At 38.5% G+C, this 23,391-nt stretch overlaps 1 protein-coding gene across 1 annotated transcript in view; it reads left to right on the top strand.

Annotated features, from left to right (window-relative positions):
* The window catches only part of PTN (pleiotrophin), a 68,477-nt gene that overhangs the window by 28,127 nt on the left and 16,959 nt on the right, over nt 1-23,391 (top strand). Inside the window, exons 2-3 of the mRNA XM_061988894.1 lie at nt 21,222-21,331; nt 22,809-22,982. Of these exons, the coding sequence (XP_061844878.1) occupies nt 21,223-21,331; nt 22,809-22,982 (283 nt within the window). The 5' untranslated portion in view covers nt 21,222. The remainder of the gene's footprint in view (nt 1-21,221; nt 21,332-22,808; nt 22,983-23,391) is intronic.

The following is a 23,391-nucleotide window of genomic DNA, read 5'->3' as shown; positions in this document are numbered from 1 at the left end:
TCTTCCTAACCGACTGCTAGCATAGGTTGCTCAGAGAGGTTATGGAATCTCTGTCCTTGGAGATATTCAGAAACCATCTGGATGTGGACCTAGATGACTGGCTCTAGGTGTCCCTACTTAAACAGTGGAATTGAGCAAGGTAACAGAGATTCTTTCCAACTTCAACCATTCTGTGATTCCCATACAGGTTAATTCTGTGACTTGGTTGCAGTTATCTCATTCAGGCTTGTTCTCCATCTTTGTCCTACTGTTAATGAATTGACCAATTTATATGTTATGCACTGTGTGCTGTGTTAAAAAGAGAAGGGGACAAATTATACTAAACTAGCTTTTTACTTGAAGGAACTGCTAGTGGAAACATTTCAGCTACTATTCCAGCCATGCACACAGACTGACATCCTGATAAAAAGTCATATCTGGAGGGACAATGTTCTTACTCCTCCAAAGGGACTTTACTGCACTGCAAGACAAACCTGGAGCTGCAGAAAAATGAATCCTGTGTTGTGGATTATACTGATGTAGTAGGACTTAAGACCAGAATGATTTCTAGGCATTCTGTGTGTCTTCTTTGGTCACAGAGCAGGGAAGCCAAAGTTGCCAGCTGTCTAAATCAAAATTGTGTTTGCTCTGGGAGAAAGCAGAGGTATCTTTAGAATTTTGTGCCGTCTGGGTGGTGTGCAGAGGTTCGATTGCAGGAAGTGTTTAAATATGGCTTTCAAAAAACCCATGAGAATGAATTGCTGCTAGAAAAATTGGTAGGAGTGTCCTGGGAATGGGCTCACACACTGAACACTGGAACAACTTGAACTGCTCCAATGGATTCACTCTTTCCTGCCCCAGCATTTGTCACTAAGAGCTCTGCTTTTTCTTTTTAAGGTTATTTCTGGGTCAGTAAAGAGAGAGATATAATCCATGAGCCTTTTGAGGTAGGTAGTTTAATCATCCAACCTTCTTCTGGCAGAAAGCTGCTTACAACAAGCCTATACAGTGGCACTGAGAAAGGGGATGGGAGGCAATGGGGTTGGGTAGCCTGGATCACAGGTCTCGAAATAGGTGCTGGAAATCCCACTCTTCTGACGTAGAACACCCATTGCTAAATCCCTCAGGAGCCTCTGACTTATGTAAATGTTTACAAGAGGAGGAATAAAATTACTCTGATTTAGCATTTGAAAATCTCATGTCTACTTGTAACTGTTCTCAGTTAAAATTCCTAAGCTTTTAGGAGTAATAGCTATTAAATTCTATGTTTCCATACTGTGAAATCTTACAGGGTATTTTAAAATCTATCCCTTAATAAATTAGAATGTAATTAAGTTATTTTTGTCTTGGATAGAGAAGAGAATCTTCAAAGGGATTTATTTTTCTCCATTTTCTTTGCTGAGTTTCTAAAAATGTCAGAACACAGAATCTAGTTGCCTGCTCTCAAGGTGTTTGAGCAATCACCTCAGACCCTGTGTCTTGAGCACAGTTGGCTTCGCTGAGCTTTCATATTCAGATACTTTCTGTATCAACCTTCCTCATCAATGCACATCTCGTGTCACTGTGTCTCCTGGCCCGTTCCATTCCTTATCATCATCTTCCAAGTCCTTTTCAACCCATCTGTTTTAGGTCTTTGCCATCTGTGACATAGTGCTCTACCCCAAAATATTTCAGAGTCTTTTCCTTGAGTGACAGAGTTGGGACTGACTGTTTCTCTATTCAGAGTATCTAATATGCAGACGGCTTTTGCCCCATCCCTGTCAGCTTTTGGAGACAGTTTCATATAACATGTCTATACAATATATATGTGCAATGTCTGTAAAATCAGAGCTTTATTCTCTTAACCTTGGTAGCCTCTTAGCTGTAGTAGACAGTCATCATCCTTTCTCTGCACAGTTTGGTCTAGCTCCCTCCCTTAAGGCAGCTGTAGCATTGACCTTGCATGCCATTGAAGCAAGGGCCTTGTTGCTCTCCCTCTGCTACAAATGTGTCCTATAATGTAAGTATGAGGCATAAGGTAAAGAAAGAGACTTGGCACTAGGCTACTTTTTGTAATTGTATCCCTGGGATAGAAAGATCAGGCCAGTTCCCAGCAGAACTGAACCTTTATTTTTAACCAGGTACAATCAGTAATCAAGGCAGCTGACTGAAAGGGAAATGGAACCGTGTCTGGGGGCTCAAGGAGTCGGAGAAAGATTACAAAGCATCACAGATGACCTATGTAAGATCCAGCCCTGGCTCTGGAAGAGCTTTTTGAAACTAGCAACTCTGAGGTTGCGTGCTTCATGTATGACACTTGGGAGAAGTCTGTAAGAACTGGATTGCTTGCATACTTGCTTCTTTCAGGTCCTAGGTATAGGTGGTGTAGGTGTAAACTGTGTCATGCTGACTACTTGAATAAAGGTGCTTTTTTCCAAGTGAGATGTGTGTGCTGAGACTTTACCTTGTATCTTTAGGAAATAATAATATTTCAGGTGACAAATCCTGTAGAATTGCAATGATATAGGATTTTTTCACTTTTAATTTTTTTTTTAAATGAAATATATTTCTAAAAAGGATTTGTAGAATACAAACAAATTTGAATCCAAGTAACTGTCCATTTCTCACTGTGTTCATTTTGTGAGGTGAACATGACCATTCTCTTTTTCTGGAAAACTGCAAACCAACCAAGAAGATGAAACAAATAATTTCTACTCTTCTTTGTTTTGTACTGATGCAACATGAGGGCAGGTCAATGGAGTGAATCAGAGTTTGAATATCTACTCTGACCCATTAGGAAACATGGTCCTTGGGGTGGAGTAAGATGCTAATGGAATACACTCAGTCTGCATTTCCATACATTCCAAGGGCAGACTGCTGTGAAGGCCAGTTCTGGTATGGTAGTGAGGATGTATTGCAAGTCTTTGTGCATCAGAGCATCACAGTAACCAGCAATGCTGCTCCAGGGATGTAGCAAAAGAATCAGACTAACTGCTCTACTGAAACTCTAATTTGCTCATCACTTTTGGCTGATGTGATTAGCAGTCAGGGCTAATTACCTGCAGGAATGCTCTTTCTTGCCTCTGTGAATACACACATGAGGAAACTGGTGTTATGATCCTTGTCAATATAAGCTGTTCATTTTTTTCCATCACAGAAGATGTGCAAATATTAATGAAGTGGAGACATGCGAATGCTCCATAATCAAATATTCACTTTCCTCAACTTTTCTTCTTTCTTTATTCTGTTTTGTGTGATTTTGTTTCTCCTGTGCTAGAATAAAGAATGGCAGAAATATTCTCAGAAGCAAGCCCTTATACATACACCCATTATGTAAACAGATACAGATATGCTCTGTGCCAGCAGAAAGTAACTGGCAGCAGATATACAATGTGTTTATTTTCTTGTAAGTGATGCAATGACCTAAGAAGAGGATGGTAGAGAAGGAAGTTAATTGAAATGGTCTGGAATTTCAAGGAAGTTTGAATTTAACCCTGCCTTCCTGCATGCACATGTGTCAGCCACTCTTTATCAGATGGGGAGGTGGGCTTACCCAAAAAGCTGAACTTCTCTGTTCCTGGGAAAAGGTAAAAATAGAAAAAACCCTACAGGTTTGAATATACTCTGGATCACAAACTATCCAGAAGGAAAAAACTAACATGACTAGACTGTATTTAGGGTTAGATCCCTTGTCTCCTGTGCTGGCACACATCTCAGAAGCTGCATTCAGCTTTATTGAGCTAATTGTTTAGGAGTGGAATTAAGAACTGTTAAGACTAATGTACAGAGAGAATGAAGAGCATATGACTGAAATCCATACGGGCCTATTGACTGAGTGGTAGTTTGGGTGCTAAAGATCATGTGACTACTGTCATACACAAAGGTGATGAGGTAAGTTAGCTTACAATGAACCCTATGAAGCCAATGATTTCCAATATTCTAGCTATTCAGGATAAAGCGGAGCTACATTTATATTTTGCTACATTTAAATGCATTGCCATCAGAGACATTATCAACACTCACTGGGCACTGAAAAGAGGTATAAAGATTCATGGTTTGTGGATATAGGGATCTCACGTGCCATTAAGGGCCTAAGTCCCTTGGGACTTTATGCCTGAGCCTGGTATAAAGTTAACCAGTTGCCTAGTTAACTCTGTCCACACAACATGTTACCGTAAACAATAATGGAGTTGTGGGATCTCCACTCTCATTCATTAAAGGCATCACTTAATGAAAGTTTTTACTTTTGTCCTGGTTTCAACTGGGAAAGTTCATTTTTCTTTCTAGTAGCTGCTACAGGGCTATATTTTGGGTTTACACTGAAAAGAATGTTGAGAACACCAGGGATGTTTTTGTTATTGCTGAGCAGTGATTGCACAGCATCAAGACCTTTTCTGCTTCTCACTCTGCCTTGCCAATGAGGAGGCTTGAGGGGGCACAAGAAGCTGGGAAGGAGCATGGCCAGGACAGCAGTCCTGAACTAGCCGAAGGGCTATTCCATACCACAGGACATCGTGCCCAGTATGTAAACAGGGAGGGAGTGGACAGGGAGAGGTGGATCACTGCTCAGGCACCCTTCAGTGGGTGTGAGCAATTGCATTGGGCATCTCTTGTGCAGTACTGGAGAGAGCGAGTGTCTGTATGGTGCTTAGTTGCTGGCTGGGGTTAAACCACAATGACATAATAAAACATACAGCCTTACAGAAATAAACACATGAACCTGTAGCTGTGTATGGAAGAGAAGATCCAACACTGTGTCCATTAAGTGTTTAACTTTTTTTTTTTGGTTTAAGTTGAATTTTGGTTGTTTATTTTTTGTACAGAAATTGAAATGGGAATGAAATATGTGAGCATAAAATTTCCCAGTGCTTTAGGCTTTGTTTGTAAACAAAGCACCTTTCAGCTCTGATTTCTCTTGGCATGTAATGCCCAATAACAAATAGCATAATTTTCAGGAGATTTCAACAGTGGAAGGTTGTTTCTTGCTCGTTTATCAGGATTACTCATCCATTTTTCAGATTTCCTTAAGAGCCACAGTGCCAAGGGATCTCAGTGGGTATAAGTCAGTCAAAGGAATTTTTTGTTTGAGCTTGGACTGTACTACCTTACTCATGCTTTATCGCAGTCGAAACTTGAACTCAATCCTCATAGGTATTTTCTCAGATAGAGACAAAAAGATAGTCTCAGGAAAGCTGAAATACCACTGTTTCTTTCAGGCAAGATATTTTGAAATCCACATTAGACTTTTTCTACCTGCTTGTTGGCAATTATTTCCAAATTCAGTTACATGGTATAGCAATAAGGAGCAATCTTTTTTTTTCATACTCCCCTATTGGCAACACTTAACTTGAAAAGAGCTTGTATATTGCCAGCATCCTCCCACTCCAGTCCTGTCCTCCAGGGACTCGAAAACCGCTTTGGAATGTGCCAAGACCTTTGGGACACCCACACCATTGGAGAAAAAAGAAGGATCAGCAGTTTAGTAGCTTTCTTGCATTGGCTTTCTGACATAGCTATTAAAAAGTAGCAGGGATATATTGTCACAGTTCTATTTGTGCCCATCTATAGACTTGCAAAGTTCTTTTTTTTTCTTTCCTTTTTTTTCACTGTGGATGTTTACCTACACATAGAGTCAAGACAGGACTGTGATCACATGGAGATTTTTCACATTCTGATACATCACTGTCATTAAGCATTTTCCAATTTAAACCACCAACGGCTAACATAGAAAATATGTGTTGTAATATAATCAGTCATGATGCACAGTGTGTCTGAAGTTCAGGAACATAGTCTTTAGGTGAAGTTTGTCACTGTAACTTCTATTTTGAATAGCAATGTTTTGGGTTTTGATTGTTTTTTTGTTTCTTTTTCATTTGAATGATTATGCTTTAAAATCAAAAAGTGCACCTGAGTGTGACATGTCAAGAATTTTGTATATTTCTTTGAATCTCTGACTGCTTTGCTGAATCATTTACACTATGACATATTCCCTCAGTCTTAAACTGGAGAGACCATCTGTGTCACTACCCATAGTGACTGCTGATAATTCCAAAACAATTGATAACTGGTACCATTGTAGAATTACTACATGTTTGGGTTTCTGTCATCATTACATGATCCATTTGATGGCTTTGCATGTTTTTCAGTTACTGGTTAAAAGGTGAGTATAAAATGTTAATGGATCATTTTGTCCGCTCATTTCCACAAATATACATAATTAAATAAAGCACAAGGCAGTGAAAATTTGGACTGATGCTGTAAATTGTGTTCTTTGATGCCTGCCTGGTCCATAAAACTCTCTTTTGGCGTCTAGGTAAACTTTATTTTTAAGAATTGAGTTCTGGATAATATGAACCTTATCACCATTTTAAAAAGATATTTATAATTCTTATCTTCTGTCAGCTTTTCAGTACATTATTCATATTTTCATATCTTGAGTGCTTTCATATGTAGTGACGTAGACCTTGTACTACACTTAAATTTCCTGCTTTCCACAGTTTTTAAGCTGAAGTTGTTAGATTATCAAATCTTGACTCCTGGTGCTAACTTCTTTCAAGAGATCAAACAATGTGTGGTTTTTTATTTATTTTCATTGCATGTGGTTGGGGTTGATAATTTTCATATTAAAACCCAGCCACTGCTCTTGTCTTGACAGTACAGGGAGAAAAAGAAGCAGGAAAAGGGCAAAGTGTAGTTTGATACTTTGGAAATGCAGCATAATGAGATAGTGAAATGTTATGGTGGCAAAATTCAATTGGATGTAACATTAGAGAAAACAAATCGTGACATTTATTTTTAGGAGAAAACCTCCCACAGAGAACTACAGAATACCTTGCAGGGAGAAGCAGACTAGAGGGCTTTTTAGAGTACAGATAGTCTCATCAAGCAACAAAGCAAGAAAGTATCTTTAGAAACGGAGTTGTTGTTTATTATTGTTGTTGTTATTATTATTATTAACAACATTACCCATGGAGAAGAGTGAATTGCTCCCACAGCAGCTAACACAGAACAGATACATAACAGTCAGAATGCTGAGAAAACTAGGGATATAAGCAGCTGCTTTTTCAGTCTAGCTATTCTGAAGAGAATATACAACATCTATTTTTGGAAGAAGAGGAAAAATGTTAAAATGAGACTGTAAGGGAGAATATGATAGAGACTGAAAGACAGAATGATGAGGAAGCAAAGTTAAAAGAAACCCAATAAAGAATGCATTTAAGAAAGGCAAGAGTAGACTATGGTTGGAAATGAGTGTAAATCGAAAAAAGCTTTCTTTTTGTACTTTTTTTTTTCCTGAAAGAGCATTTTGCAAACTCTCAGTTTCCCATATATTAGTCTGAATTAGCAGATGTCCTGATTCTCTGGATGTGGTCCCATTTTGCATAGCATCAAACTACAGGATGCAAAATGCCCTGCTGTGTCTTTTACATGATCAACAAGAAGAATAGCTGAAGAAGGACAGAAATGGGATTTGTTGTCTTTAGCTAGATCATATGATTAGAATTAACCCATCACACACAGCTGTGTTCAAATATGTGTTTGCTCATATAGTTATACCTCTACACTTGTATATGTGTGTGCTTTCGGTTAGTTATACTAAATATTAATAAGTCATGGAAGAGTCAGAAAATAATAGATGCTGGATAGCAAGAACAAACAAAAAGATTTGCCTTACATTGCAGTGCTGCATCCATTTTCCCATTCCTTGTTCTTGTGATACTCATCCTACATCAGTCCACAGTGATGTAGTCTCCATATTCATACCTATGAAGAAATTGGAAATAGCACTTGAGTTTTCATCAGGAGGTACACAGAAAGGAGTTGATGGCAGTGGACTTTTGTCTAGTAGGAATGCCATAGGCTAGGGAACACCTAGGTGGATGTGACTGCAAGATACACCGTTCCTGTCGAACTGTGTCATGAATTTACCAGAGTTCATCTAAAATTCCACCTCGGCCTTTTTACATATTGTAGATCTGATTGTGCACTGATTCTGCTCAGTGTTGGGATTCTAGGGGATGCAAAATGGTCTGTGACTTTTGCTGGACCAGGGAAGGACTGAATGAGTCAACAGTTGTCCTGTCTGAAGTAGTGCTAGTCCTGTGAAAAGTGTTAGGAATAAGCATTAATTCACTATTTCATTCTTTATTTGGCATCAAGTTACCCCCTTACGATGATTAGTACAATGTTTGTTTAGAAATCATCCTTTCTAGCTCAGCCAAAGGCAACTTTTACATGAGTAGACAGCTTAAAATCCAGCAGAGGGCAATGCTGGATTGCACCTATACAGATACCGCAAATGAGTCTACCTCGAAGACCTTTGAATTATCTTCCCTAATGAGAAATCATGCATTTAATTTGTGATAGATTATACTAACCTTGTAGCTGAGGTTTTGCAATAAAGTCCTAGAGTGTTACTGAGGAAACCACTCCCAATGGTGGTAGGTATGTTGCCGATACAAGAATGGACTGATTGCATTACGTGTTTGAGCTGTGCAGAAATAAAACAACCATGACTTGTCATAATTTTCCACCAAAACTATCAAGAGTTAACTTTGCTCACCTGTCCTTCTTTCCTTCCCTTAATGTTCCCCAGTACTTGCCTGTTAAGTTCTTCAGCTTTTGCAGTTTTATTAACACTTATTTTTCACCATAATTTCTTGCAAATTCACAAAAGTGAGAAACGACAAAAGTTAGTAGTTAAGACTGACCATGTTCTTGGGAGACTCATTGAAACTGAATTCCTGTTTTAAAGAAACTGTAACAAATATGCATACCACAATACTTTTCTATCCATTTAACATCTGGGAAGAAATCAGAAGCAAAAGACCAATGGGAAGTACCATTTAGAGTTACAAATATATTCAGCCCTCATTAGGATATAAAAAGCAGTCGAGATCTTATGAGAGCTGATCTTCCAGTGTAATTTTTAGACAACTTCAATCTCACAGGTTTATATGGCTGATTTTAGCTGAGGTTGATTGCACTTGTGTTGTCTCAATCTGTGTAATTCTGTTGTAACTGAGGAAAAGAGTGCCTTCAGGAACTCTTTGCTCTGACATGGGCCACTGGGCCCAGAGAGGAGTGCATGAAACTTGTCTTTCAGTTACACGTCAGCTCTCTTTTGTTACCACTATGGCAGCTCACAGTAGTAGTGCAGTCCCTGGAAAGCTGCTTTTACCATGCTGTTCTCCAAATTCCTCAACCAGTAACAGTAGTAAAGGGTTTCAATTGAATTTATGGGAACAGAGACAAAAAGAGTGCCTGAGGGATTCTGTCTGGACTAGGAGAACCTCTTTGAGAAACCTTCTATACTTTCCATGTCCTCCCAGGTTGTACTATGCTTTGTAGCAGCCTGCAGAGTGACTAGCATTAGCAAATGGAGAAGGACTTCACTATAGAAGTCCAAAATACAAATATCTTCTTATCACACTTTTTTGTTTTGGTTTGGTTTTTTCCTGTTTCTACTTCCAAAAGAAGCCAGCAGTGATTTCTACATCTTGCAATCCAGTTTGTTCTAGGAGACCAGCTGCCCTTATTAGAATGCAGGGCAGGGATTCCATTTTCTGTGGTTTGAATGTTTGATTAAGTGCAGAGAACAAAGGAGAGAAGAGGGTGGAGTGGATGAGAATGTGCTTCACTGGTACTTACCTTTAGGACAGTAAGGGTCATATGATATTGATTGATGATATATTGGAAGGGAAGGAACTTAAATATAGTGTAAAGCCTTATTAATTTGATCCATGGGTGATATACCTTTTTTGCATTTAAGTGTTGGTTTCTACAGCCTCTCACTGTAACTATAGTAGAATCAAATTTGTATAAAGTGAACTAGCTACAGAAGAGCAGACAAATGCCATGCTTGCTTTTTGAGGTATAGAAGCACCACATAAAGACATCCATCCTGGGCCAATGCATTGGTATGATTGATAACTTTCATGCTTTTATTGTAATGAATAAAAAATCAAGCACAAGTTAAATATTAAGGGATTTATGACAGTGGGGTACATGAGGGAGGTGACTGTGAGCTTTTTCAGTGACAAACTCAACAATCTGGGATTTAGAGCTAATCTCTGCACAAACTGTTTTTCCTAATTGATCTATGCATCAATGAAGTTGACTTTGGTTGCTTAATATTCAGCCTGGAGCTGGTCACCTTGCTAATTTGATATGTAATGATATAGACTGCCTGCTGCTTTCTAGGAAAATTGAGATGCCTGGTTCAAAGCTGTAAAACCCACACTGTACAGATAAGTGGCTTGAGCTGGCACCAAGTTAGTGGATCAGCCTGCAGTTGTGCCACGGGTGGAGGAGCTGTCTCAGGTGCTGTCACCGAATGATACCTACCCCAGTGGTCCTCCTCCCAGTCTACCCCCAAAAGTAGGTGATAAATTGATGAGAAGATGAAATCTATTTGTGCTGTGGAAAACAGGCATATATATGCGAGGAATGACGAAGGCAAAAGACTGCTGTCACATTTCTCTTCTAGTGAGAACCAAAGCGTCCAACTGTTGTTTATAAAACAAGCCTCAAAATCCAGCTTTTCTTAAGTCTTTAAGAGTACAAATATAACTTGCAGCCAATGGAATTCAATTGTCTCTGCTCTGTGGCAAAGTAAGTGTTTTAATGATATATTTTTTTAAGGACTTTCAGACTGGGCCACTGAATACCAAGTCCCAGCTGACCATGAATTCAAATGACTGAGGGCTAAGTCCCTGATAATAAGGGTTTATTAAAGAAGCACTAACAGAGCTGAACTGGGGTGGATTGAATGGCCAAATAGAAATAATGGAATGCCTGTGGCAACCAGAAAATGTTTGTTTATTGGCATAATCCCAGGGTAAACTTCTGCCAAGAGCATGTAGTCTTTCCTTGCCAATTTCTTCATATGGAGAAATACAGTACTGAATTTCTGCACGTAATAGCAGTGCAGAAGAATGGGAAGAGAAGAAGTGGCAGTTTGCATGAGGACAGGAGAAAAATATAGCTCTCCAAATGGTGTAAACAATGTGATCCCTAGATCTCTGCTCATCAGCAGACTCTAAAGACACCACCAGGGTTTCAACTTTAGGAATATGGTCTGAAAAACATGGATTTGGCTTTGGTTTCTCTCACTTGAATCTGCTAAGTATCCCTGAGTACGACATGCAGGGAACAGAAAAATTTGGAACTTGGTTCTAAAAAAATCTTGCCATTATGATGGTTGAAGTGCTTATGAGCAGTTTCTTTCACATGTGAAAAAAGAGCTCTCTCGTGGAACTCTGCTGTTGAATCACACTTGGCAAATATTTTATTAAATGAGAAATGCAACTATGAGATGTAGCTATACATAACTGCAGGTTAAGTTAAAAAGTTTATGGAGTAACTGCTGCTTGTGCAAGGGAGAAAAAAGCAGTAAGGTTACTTGATATTGTACTGCCTTGCCCTTATCAGAGAATCATAGAATGGTAGGTGTTGGAAGGGATCTTTAGAGATCATCTAGTCCAACCTCCCTGCAGAAGCAGGTTCACCTAGATCAGGTCGCATAAGGTACATGGTGAGGTGGGTCTTGAAGATCTCCAAGGAAGGAGACTCCACAACTCCCCTGGGCAGCCTGTGCCAGGGCTCCCTCACTCTCATGGTGAAATAGTTTTTTCTTATGTCTAAGTGGAACTTTCTGTGTTCCAGCTTCATCCCATTACCCCTTGTCCTGTTGCTAGCTACTATAGAAAAAAGGGATGTCCCAACCTCCTGACACCCACCCTTCAGATATTTATAAATGTTAATAAGATATTCCCTCAATCTCCTCTTCCCTAGGCTAAACAGTCCCAGTTCTGGCTGCCTTTCCTCATATGAAAGATGTTCCATACCCCTGATCATCTTGGTGGCCCTGTGCTGGACTCTCTTCAGCACTTCCCTGTCCCTCTTGAGCTGAGGAGCCCAGAACTGGACATATCTGCCTCAGAGATGTCATTTGCTTTCTGATTAGCAAGGAGGAGATAACATGCTACACACCTGCTGCCCTCTGGTCACAAACTGCTTTTGGAGGAGAGTGATTGAGAAATACATTCTGTCCCTGTGATATGATATGGACAAAACAAATTTCATTTGCATGTTGCATTTTTTTGTTTGAATTAATTTTTTCCTCATTCATTTTTACATAGCTGTCCCAATGCCCTAAGATTTGTCACTTGAAGCAAGGACATAATGACTCGGAAAAAATAGAGGGTGTAGTTGAGAGGCCATTCACTTTCAGCTTATATAGGTTTCTGACTGCACTATGTATTTTGGAGTGCCATCTGGATAGACAGACAGCAAAGGAGACATAGAGTCACAATGAGTAAAGGAAATAAAATGGGCTCTTCTCTTTAGGAGTATAGAGTATTTCTTAGAGTCTAATTGGAGGTAAAGAAAGAAAAAAAAATCTCCAACCTGACAGTCAACTCAGCCAAATTGAAACTCAAGTATTTGAATTAAGATATTTTATTGCTTTCAAGAGAAGGTAGTTATCAAAGATAAAAGGATTCTGCTGTGTCTTGCAGCTTTCCTCATCAACAACATACTAAACCAGTGGAAGCTGCACAGTGTTGCTGCTTCTCTACTTAGGAGAGTTTGGCCACCCTGCACAAAACCTGGAACCATGGAGGCACTAGATCCAGAAAAACAGAGCAAGCTGCAATTGATGCTGGATAATAAAATTATTCCTCCTTTGCATAATGATTTTTATTATAGATTTCTCAGTGTTCTTTGGAAGGAGGCAAGTGCTATTACCCCTGTTTCATAGATGGAGAAATGAGGGTAGTGACAGATGCTGTGATTTGCCTATTGCCATTGAGTTGAAAATGTCCTCATTGAGGCAGAGGGAGAAAAAAGAAAATGAAAATACAGTGGAGGCATCTGCCTAGATTGTACAGTACAGCTGTTCATTAGGAAAATCATGTCACGGCTTAAACAGCACTCAAATCATGATGCGTTCACAATAATGGTATGACCACTGGGGCTGAGGTGACATCAGCGTATATCTGCACTTTGTCCTTATAGCAATAATAATCTTTAGCTGTGGATCTAATTACAAAAATAGTTATATTCATTGATTGCTCCTTCTGTAAAAATCTGTGATACCCATAGGGCTTGCTGCAGTCAAGAAAACAGGGCTTCATAAATTTATTCTGTTTCAATTAATGAATTTATAATAGTGAAGAAAACTTTATCTTGGTCAGACAGGGACAACGCGAGACTCTTTTCTGCTCTCTTTTTAGCAAATGGATGGGAATATTCTACTCCTTACTCTAAGATTTTTCAGAAGGAACTCAAATTAATCTTTGGTGGATGAGAACACATTAGCTAGCCAAGGAAGTGTAAGCTGTATTCCTTGAACCAGAGGACTCTGTATTGTTTCAGTATTTATTCGCCCTTTTCTGCTCTTGTAGTATCACAGTAGCGGAGCAGTAGGGATCTGGTCACTTGTCATAGGCATTGCAGAAGCATGGAAAAATACTTTGTGTTTTAACAGTCTCAGGCAACCAGAAGTAGAGCAAAGTTGCTAGCCAGTTTGGGGTGGGAAAGGAGGCAGAAAGAAGAACTGTAATAAGAGCTTGTTTTTCCCTAAAAAGATATGCTTTGTCCCTCTGCCATTATCAAGTAATTATATCTTTTGTATCCTGGAGGAGCTGAGTTGAAAGAGAACAGAGAGAGAGGAATTGCCAGTTGTTGTGGCTGGGGAAACTCATGACCACAATATGTGGATTGTCCAGAAGACACACCTTGATGTGGATGATGCACAGAAGAGTTGATCCATCAGTTTGGACATGATCTCACTGAAATGAAAATAATTGGAGAGAATCATAGAATCATAGAATGGTAGGGGTCGGAAGAGACCTTTAGAGATCATCTAGTCCAATCCCCCTGGAGAAGCAGGTTCACCTAGATCAGGTTGCATAGGAACATGTCCAGGCGGGTCTTGAAGACCTCCAAGGAAGGAGACTCCACAACCCCACTGGGCAGCCTGTTCCATATGGAGGTGAGTCTCCTGTGGTCTTCTTGGTGGTCATATCCAGGACTGTTTAATCTCATCTTTAGTCTTGGAGAACTGAAAGTGTAAAGAAACCCAGTGTGACTTTATTGCTGATGTCACAGCAGCCATGATCATTGTGGGAAGAACAGTAAGGGGGGAAAAAAAAATCACATGATATCATGCTTTTTCACTCTAACCATGTCAATACATGGTTAATTTCTTAACAGAAGCTTATGATACTAAAAATATGTTGGTTTTCTTTTTTTTTTTCAATTATGACTTTTTAAAAAAATAGGTGTGTTTCCTAGGCTTTCTGAAAATAAAATCACGTTTGTAAAATCTCATGTTGAAAATTTGGAAAGAGAGAAGCATGACATTTTTAATGCCCTTTGTAGCATTTTAACCATCTCTATTAGATTTTTTTAGTTCCCTGTCCTTTTAACCATCCATACTGCCTGTTGGGTCTATTTAGCACTGTGTTTCCACTTACTACACTTTCCCTCTCAGGAATAAATTGTTTGTTACCACTATATTTTTGTTCAGAACACTACTGCATGAATGCTAAACTTTCACACCTCCCTAAAATAGCACCTTTTATAAGTCCCTTTTCTGTGATCGGATGAAGTCTTAGAGTGTCCTGGGTTGGCAAAATTTTGCATAAAGTTTGAAATAAAGGAATCACACAATTCTTCTTGCTCTCTGACAGATAGACGAGGTTAAGAAGAGGTCCAAATAGCAGTTCAGATTTTGAGGACTGTTGTTATGTTGCAGAAGTATCTGGAGGTTCTACCTATGTGAAACAATTGGATCCTTTGTAAGGCTTGTGTAAAATTAAAATTTTAATGGAAGGGAATACAGTTTAATATTAGTGAAAAAGAATTTAATTTTTTTTTTTAATTTCATTAAAAATGCTTTCAAAAACTTGCAGTCTTGTTGAAACTGGTATTCTCCCATGAAACATTTTAATTTTGGTAAAGCATTTGGGAAGAATGGAAGAAATATTCTGTCTGTATTTGTGTGGGCTGTCTCTTTTTTTGAGTCAATCGAAATTATGCTGGGCACCAAAAGGGAAAATTTGTGTACCCAGGGTTTCTGTTATCAACTTGAACTATTAATTTATGTCTGGGGGACTAGAAATATAAAATATCCACAGAGTATGTGTTTGCCTTAGTCTGATGAAAGAGACAAACATGCAATCAACTATGCAAATATCAAAGGCTATGGGAACTGTTATCCACAACTTAACTAATTGCTTTAGCTTATTTACTTGAACAGCTAGATGAGGCATGTTAATTGATCTTTGGTTTTGACTTTTTGTTGTTTACATTTTAATAATTTTTTTCACTCATGCAATTTGTAGTTTCCTGCTCATTTTTATGGCATTGGCATAGCTTGCTGGTCTTGCTGCCTATTTTTATAGCCCTTAATATTGTCCATGTTGAAAAGAGAATGTGGAGTTGATTACATATTGAAAAATATAGTCCCCGAGCTGCACACTGCAATTTTTGAAGTGAAAAGCTTGACTTGGGCTTATCAGAAGGATCAAGCTGTGATTTTTTTCCTTTTTTAGCTGTTTCATTCTGGCTTGTTATTATGGGTATCCTGTGCTGTAGTTGAGCATAAATGATGGTCTAAAAAACCAAGAAAGTTTGACAAATATAATTTCAGCCTTCTAGAGTTTTCTCACTTCTCCCTGACTGATTTGCAGCAACAAACAGATAGTTTTACTCAATTTTACTCTTTTAAAATTTGCCATTACACTGCTGAATAAATTACTGTTTGCCCAACTCCTTCCAGAACCATCTCACCTGGGAAGAAATTGCCTCTTCTCTACTGGCTGCTGCTTGCCCTCTTCCCCTTTTCTTCATGGAGGGAGAGCATTATTGGAGCTGCTTCCATGTGGGGTAGACCCTCTCTCTCCCGCTACATGGAAGCACAACACATGATGAGAAAAAAAAAAAAGCTGAGAAACATGTGTTTGTTGAAACTTCCTGATTCTCTATCATTTTGCCAGACAGAGAAACAGCTGCACTGTGTCATGAGTGTTGGAACAGGGATCTCAAGGCTTGTGCTGGGATGCTGGCTCCGCTATCCAACCATCCACTTGATGGAGCAGGAAGTTTTTTTTCAGTGGGGTTTGGGGTTTCCTATAGCACTTTGATCTAACTTGTTAGCATACAGACTCAGAGCACTGGCCTCCCTTGAGATTCTGTGATTCTGTGACATCCACTGTTGATGTTACTGACTCAGCTCCCAAAATTTCATGACTACATCACAAGAGAATACAAATCTCTCACAGAAAAGTCAGAGGAGTAAGGGAAATGAGCACACAGATTTTCCTTTGGGCAGGATTGCAGTAGCTGCAGGTCTTTCAATTCATATGGGTTTTCTTTTCTGCTCACCAACTGTTCCACCCTCTCCCTCCTCAACAGTGAAGTATTGCTTAATTTCTTAATTTGACCAAATAAGTAAACTTGGTATTTTGTCCTTATTCTAGAATGTTTTCTTAGTAAAATAATTCTGAAACATATCATGGTTAGAAATGAGATTAAGGCATGTTTTTTTTCATCCAAAGATAGTATCATTGGGTTAAGCAATCGTTATAATTTAAGGTTCTTTCTTTCATTAAACCATAGCTCACTTTTAGACTTATACCACTAAGGCTGTAGTAGTAATTCTGTTTGATATGAATACAGAATATTAAGTGTTGAAAGGTGATCTAAAGATCACCTTAGTCCATGAAGGTGCAATTAAATGATGAAGATCAGCAAGTTGGCTCAAGGCTTTGACCTGGAGAGTTTGGAGATCTTTTCCTATAAGGAAACATGCAGAGAAATGTATGTGATGTCTCTATTTACTTTTAGTGCTTAGTAAGGAAAACCAAGGTGAATAAAGATTTATCATTAGGTAAAGAAACAACACTACAGTGGCAGAAAGGGCCAAGACAAACAATGATGGTTAAGCTAAAGAAATACATTACTGCTGTTTAAAACTGCAAGGTGCAAAGCAAAAGTTGGTACCTGGAAAACACTTTGGTGACATCATAGAGAAATAGTAGGTGCCGGTGGCCTAGGCAATGAATTGAAGAAGGTGGAAAGCAGTGTAGTACCTGCAAATGGATATTATTTGGTTAACTCCCTCACACTCTGTAATAGTAATCATTGCTAGTAGGTGGGACTTGTGGGTCCAGAAAGGTCCAGAAAAGATAGAAACCACAGTAAAAGTCATGTGGCTGTAATGTCAATTAATTATACATTGCAAATAACTAAGAGCTACTGATATGCATAAGGTAAGATTCATATAACAAAATTACTTTGGAGGAGTATAGAAAAATACTTACCATTCTTGTGTCAACCCAAAGTTGGATGTGGATTTAGTTAAAAGTCTTTGTGTGCATGAGGAAAATACAATAAGGAGGTACCTCACTATAGAAGGGTTTATCTTTCCAAATTTAGATTAGAAGGTAAATTATTCTTAGCACCAATAGAGGCTAATTATTTGTGATGTGTTTGCTTCCCTGCCTGCCATAGGGCTATAAAGAGTTGGTGCTATTTTAGAATTTAATTCAGTATGACCTTACAGCTCATCATTAAAGCTCAGCCTTAAAAATAACCACTTGTATCAAGTGTTAGAAAGCTGATTCAGTTTATATTACATAGGATTATAAACATAAATCTAATTAAAGTTTTCAAATAAAAAAACCTGGTAAATATGTGTTGAACAAGTGCAAGATTTTTAAGAAAGATTTTTTTTTTTAACTTTTTTCAAAGTAAAAAAAAAAAAAAAAAGAAATTTGTTTCCTCAAGAAAAAATGAGAGGGAGAAAAGCCTGTAGAGAAGAATTCTAAATCTTAACTGGGGAACAGCCCACTAAAGTGCTATTAGGAGCTTACAGGAATTTAAGAAAATGGTACTGATCATTGCTGAGACTCACCAAAAACTTAAATCTTGCAAAGGAAATGAAAAGCAAATCTAGATTTTTTTTTCCCGCTAGTGCCACAAATAAAGACAACAAAAGCAATGTGTGTGTATGCAGAGGAAGAGGGTATATTTTACAGCCAGAAGAATACTGTTCACAAAGTGTATTCTTTGTGCTCCAAAAGTATGTGAGCATTTGCCTTGGTTTTCAGTACAGAAGATCAGGTAGGACATAGAGGCATACACCAAATGGTGAGTGAGAAAGACACCTGGAGAAGCAGAAGTTAGCAGCTGTTGCAGAACTCAAGGACTCTTAACTTCTTTTTTACAGAGAAAACTCTGTGTTTCCATTTTAGAGTACTGTAAAAATGGCACTTGACATTTCATTTTCATTAAAACTGTTAAAACATGCATCAAATACTTCCTGCTGCTGTGCAACTGGAGCATAGCAAATATAATATTTATATTTAAGAAGGGATCAAGAAACAGATCCAAGTCACTGAGGACATGTTCATCTGTCCTCAATGGACTGCAACATAGAACACAGTTTGAGTAAGAGAATAATTTAGTGGAGGTAAATGTTAAGTTTCATTAAACACAGCATGTGTTTACTGAAAGAAGACTACTCTCCCAAACTAGCTCATTCATTTAAAAACTTATTTTGTAGGTTTGACAAATCTGGGACTAATCAAACTGTAATTTATTAAAGTATTTGTTGTGGGACTTGATGACAAATTATTCATCCAAGCAGGGAAAAAGGAAAGATTAATGCAAAAGGTAGTCCTAACATGGTTAAGGAGCTTATGGAGGACTCAAAATGAACAATGTTTTGAAAAGAAATAATGGTCTGTAATAATTTCTTAAGTCTGCTTTTCGTAGACTCATGGAATGGTAGGGGTTGGAAGGGACCTTTAGAGATCATCTTTTGGAATGCATTTCATTTATTCATGATCATGGAATGAAAATGATAGTGTACTAAAAGATGAAGCTGGGAGCATATTTACGCTTAAAATACTGTTTATAGGCAAAGAAGATCCATACCTTTTAAAAATATTTATATAAAGTAAAAACTTATTGATAGTGTAATTGAAATCTTAACAGTCTAATCCAATAATTTTTATTAGTGTAGACGTAATAGAAGTAGGAAAGAACATATCTGTGTAGATGTTATAATAACAGTAACAGCAATTACCACTACAGTTAAAACTGTTACCCATACACTTTAGCTGCTTTTCCTATTGTTATGCTCAGCCTTCCACAGCTCCTCTTGGTTCTAAGACTGTGGTTTCATGATGGTAGTGTTGATGGGGATGGTTATGGTGACTTGTCATCATCTGGGATCCTCATCAAAGAGGATATTCATATTGATTTCTTCTTCATTGATCAACTTGGGGTTTTTTTTTTAATGTTTGCTAACATGCTGTTGTGTATGTTGGAAACTATTTCTGTGTTCTCTTTCTTGCTGCCAGATACAGTTTCATCCAGATTTGCATTTCTTTTTTTAACCATGAGTTAGTTGCTTAAACCTGGAGATCTCCATTGTCAAGCTTGTGCCCTATCTTGTATCTCTCATACCTCTACTTCTCTACACTGCATCTCATGTCTCTGCTTCTCAAGGCCTTTGCTAAGATACCAGTCCTGTATTTCTCTCTATTATATTATAATGTAGACAATTATAAAAATATGATTATAATTTATTATTAAAACAGGGTCATAAAACCTGGATGGTTCCATACAATTGCAAAGAAAAGTAAATCAAATTAGCCATAGCTAGTTGTATTAAATTAGAAAAATTACTATTGCAGCTAAATCAAATGTGTCAAAGCTTCCCAGGAAAGCTCAGATCATCATAGAATCATAGAATGGTAGGGGTTGGAAGGGACCTTTAGAGATCATCTAAGCCCAAACCCCCTGCAGAAGCAGGTTCACCTCAATCAGGTCGCATAGGAACATGTCCAGGCGGGTCTTGAAGACCTCCAAGGAAGGAGACTCCACAATCCCTCTGGGCAGCCTGTTCTACTGCTCCATCACCCTCATGGGGTGGCTGTATGGAAATATGAGAAAATGTGAAGGTAAATATACAAGAGCTGGAAGGAAAATAATTTTATATAAGGTTATTTAAACTTTTTGTGTTCCAGCTTCATCCTTGAAGAAGATAGAGCAAGCCTTGACAAGCTTCAGTCATGAGACCTTTTAAACTCATTACAAAGCCCATGGCCTGTCATTAGTGACGGCATTACATACAGAGTTGCAGTAGATGCAGGGTAACAGCATTGTTAACATAGCTAACATTTAGCGTATTATACTTGAGGATAAGGATGGGTTAAATCATGTCAGAAAACCTGATAGTTCAGAATGGGAAATTACAGTCATATGGACTAATAATAAAATACTTACTTCTATAATCTGGGACCTTGCCATTTGCTTTGGAAAGAACAGATGAAGGGAAAGATTTGTGAGTAATAGTTATTAACAGCAAAAAAGCCACCTGCAAAAGACATATGTGATCCTTGGATGCACTGCATATGCTAGCTTCAGTAAGGCTAGGAAAAACAAACACTTGCCTACCTATGGAGCTTAATCTGAAATGATCTGTTTTGTTCTGGATGCTTGTGTTCAGGAAGGAGATATGGAACTTGTATATGAGTTAATGGCATGAGTGAAGATAGAGTTGCTCTAGCAAACTTGACTTGCACTAAATGAGATCCAAAGGTCTAAGGAACACAGCATGAAAACATCTGGGCTGCCAGCTTGTGTAGAAAGGAAGCAAGCTGTGTTTGTAGGTTCTTGGGTTGGAACCAGTAAACTTGGGCTGTTAGACAAATCCCATCACTTCATGAAAATGGATGTAACATTTCTGGACCCAAATATAAGAGTGTACATGCCACTGTGCTACCCTAAGTAGATACTGGGTTGGATCTCTGGTAGAGCTGGAATTTGTAGTAGTCCATAAGACATGTCTTTCCTAAAAGTCAGTACACTTGGTCATGTGGACTGTACTTGTCACAGCAAACAAATGTTTTCATGAAACAGCTTCAAGAGAGATGAGGGTGATTTCTACAAGGTGAGCAATAATTACTGAACTTTCTTTGATAAAACTAATCTATAACATCAGCAAAGTAGATCGGGGATTTGGTATGGTAACTGGAAAATAATTATTAAAAATCTTTGTATTCTCTCTGAAGTGAAGATTAATGCTCATTCTACCAATGGCAAATTATTTTGTTGACTTGCTTGTGTCTTGTGGCCCTGAAGCATAACTTCCCAAAAATAATGTACCTACATTTTAGATGGGATCCTACTTTTTACAGTCTAACCAACCTTTTTTTTCCCTCTCTCTCTTTAATCCTCAGAATGCAACAGCAACACCAGCAACGTCGAATGTTCACAGCTGCCCTCCTGGCACTCGTTTTTATTCTGGCAGCTGTGAGTACCACTGAGGCCGGCAAAAAAGAGAAACCAGGTAAGGTCCAGTGTCATTCAGAGTTAATCCCCAAGATGGATTGCATGTGTGGGAGAATGTCAAATGCTTCTGTTTTTTGTTATGAAATTCAGGTCATTCATTAACCTTTTGACATATGGGGTAGGGATTTCCACTGTGGCATGTTTTCTGTGTTGAATACAAAACCAGAAACTAGTTTCCATGAAAGCTGTCAGCTTGACAGCCCCAGAGACTTGAGTCTTTAGTCAAAAAGTGGATATTGCAAGGCAGCAAAAAATTTACTCTGAGAACAGGTTCATGGTTGACGTAGGGAGAACCAAACAGGGGTGATGAGAAAGCAGTTATCATGTCACTCGTTCAGCGTTGTATGTGACAAAGCTATGCCAGCGCTGTGTATCGTGGAAATCCTCCAACAAAGAATTGAAGTAACTCACTGCTGCAGATAGACAGCCAGACATTCAGCAGTAATTGCTTTCTGTCAGTGATGAACTCAGACCTCATTATATGAGAGACAGACATGGGCAGGCCTGGGGTGGAATATTCATATCTATCAAACCCAGTTTTGACTTTCTTTTTTTAAGGAACATATCTTTTGGTTTTCTTAAGGCTTTATTATTAATAGGCTACTTATAACACCAGTTAATATGACATGTGAGTCTACCAGAATTAGTATTTCCATTAAAAGAAAAAACCCAGATGTTTATAACCTGTGGCTGTATGGAAATATGAGAAAATGTGAACGTAAATATACAAGAGCTGGAAGGAAAATAATTTTGTATAAGGTTATTTCAAGTTACTGGTGATGTTTTGAGGGCCCAACTATTTTGTGAACCCTCGAATTTGATAACATTTCTGTCTTATAAGATATGGGTTTAATAATTTGAATTAATTACTTTTAATTAATTCAATCTGAGTAGCAAGCCCACCTCTACTAAGAGCATTTTGTGAACACTTCTCCATGTAGTTTTCTCTTCACCTTTAGAATTTTGGTCATATTTAAAATCTGGCATGGTTTAACAAATGAAAAGTTTGTCCCACAGCTGTTCCCTAGAAGTGCTCAAATCCTTGGATACACAACATCAACACATACATTTCTAATCAATCTAGGATGTAGTGCTTCAGTTAGAACTGAAATTATTTGCATGCCACCAGCTACGGGAGACAGAGGAATGTCCTTTCTGAGTAAGCCCTCCTGCATATTTTAGTCAGTGGTCTCTGAGGGTTTCTAGATGATTCCCCATTCCAAAGGTGAGAATCCACTTTAGAATATCTAAGCAGACTGATAGATGTGGTAGTGGGAATGAATTTGAGTGATCCACTCTGCTTTGGAGTCAGTTCTCTGCAGAACTGTGAAGAGGATGTCAGATTTTTTGCTTTTGAAGCAATTGTTTTACGACTGTCATGCGGTAGCTGATTAATGAAGTTTAAGGAACTTCTCCATAGGATCTGGGTACTGACCACTTCTCTTGTTTGTGTTTGGTTCCTTGCCTTCACTCAGAGAAAAAGGCAAAGAAGTCTGACTGTGGGGAATGGCAGTGGAGTGTCTGTGTGCCCACCAGTGGTGACTGTGGCCTGGGGACGCGCGAGGGCACTCGCACAGGAGCAGAATGCAAACAAACCACCAAGACTCAGAAGTGTAAGATTCCCTGCAACTGGAAGAAGCAATTTGGAGGTAAGCATCACTCTCTCAAGGTATTTGTTTTGGTTTTTACTGAAGTGTGGAGAGTCTGTTTTCTGCTTAGCTCTGGAAATGTCTTGATGAATAGGCTACTTCTGTATTTCAGCCTTATCACAGGTAGAACATGTAATGCATCAGAAGGCAGCTTCTTCCTCTGCAGAGTCCATGTAACCTACTTATTGTAAACCCAGTGCTCCATCAATGTTCCCAGGTTTACAACTGTATTTAAGGCAGCAATGTGTGTGTTCTGTCACAACTGTGAATCTCTGTGATGGTTACCAGAGGCTTTAGGTGACCTTTACTGTGTTTTGCAGCATGGAGCATGGGTGGCATTGAAAGGAGTAAATGAAGACAAATGTATGTCATCTATATCACTCAGTAAAGAAAGTTCACCTGTAACGAT

The sequence above is a fragment of the Colius striatus genome, chromosome 1 (assembly GCF_028858725.1).
Source record: "Colius striatus isolate bColStr4 chromosome 1, bColStr4.1.hap1, whole genome shotgun sequence".
Taxonomy (NCBI): Eukaryota; Metazoa; Chordata; class Aves; order Coliiformes; family Coliidae; genus Colius; species Colius striatus.
Note: the sequence above shows the minus strand (reverse complement) of the source record. Positions and strands in the feature narration are given on the sequence as shown.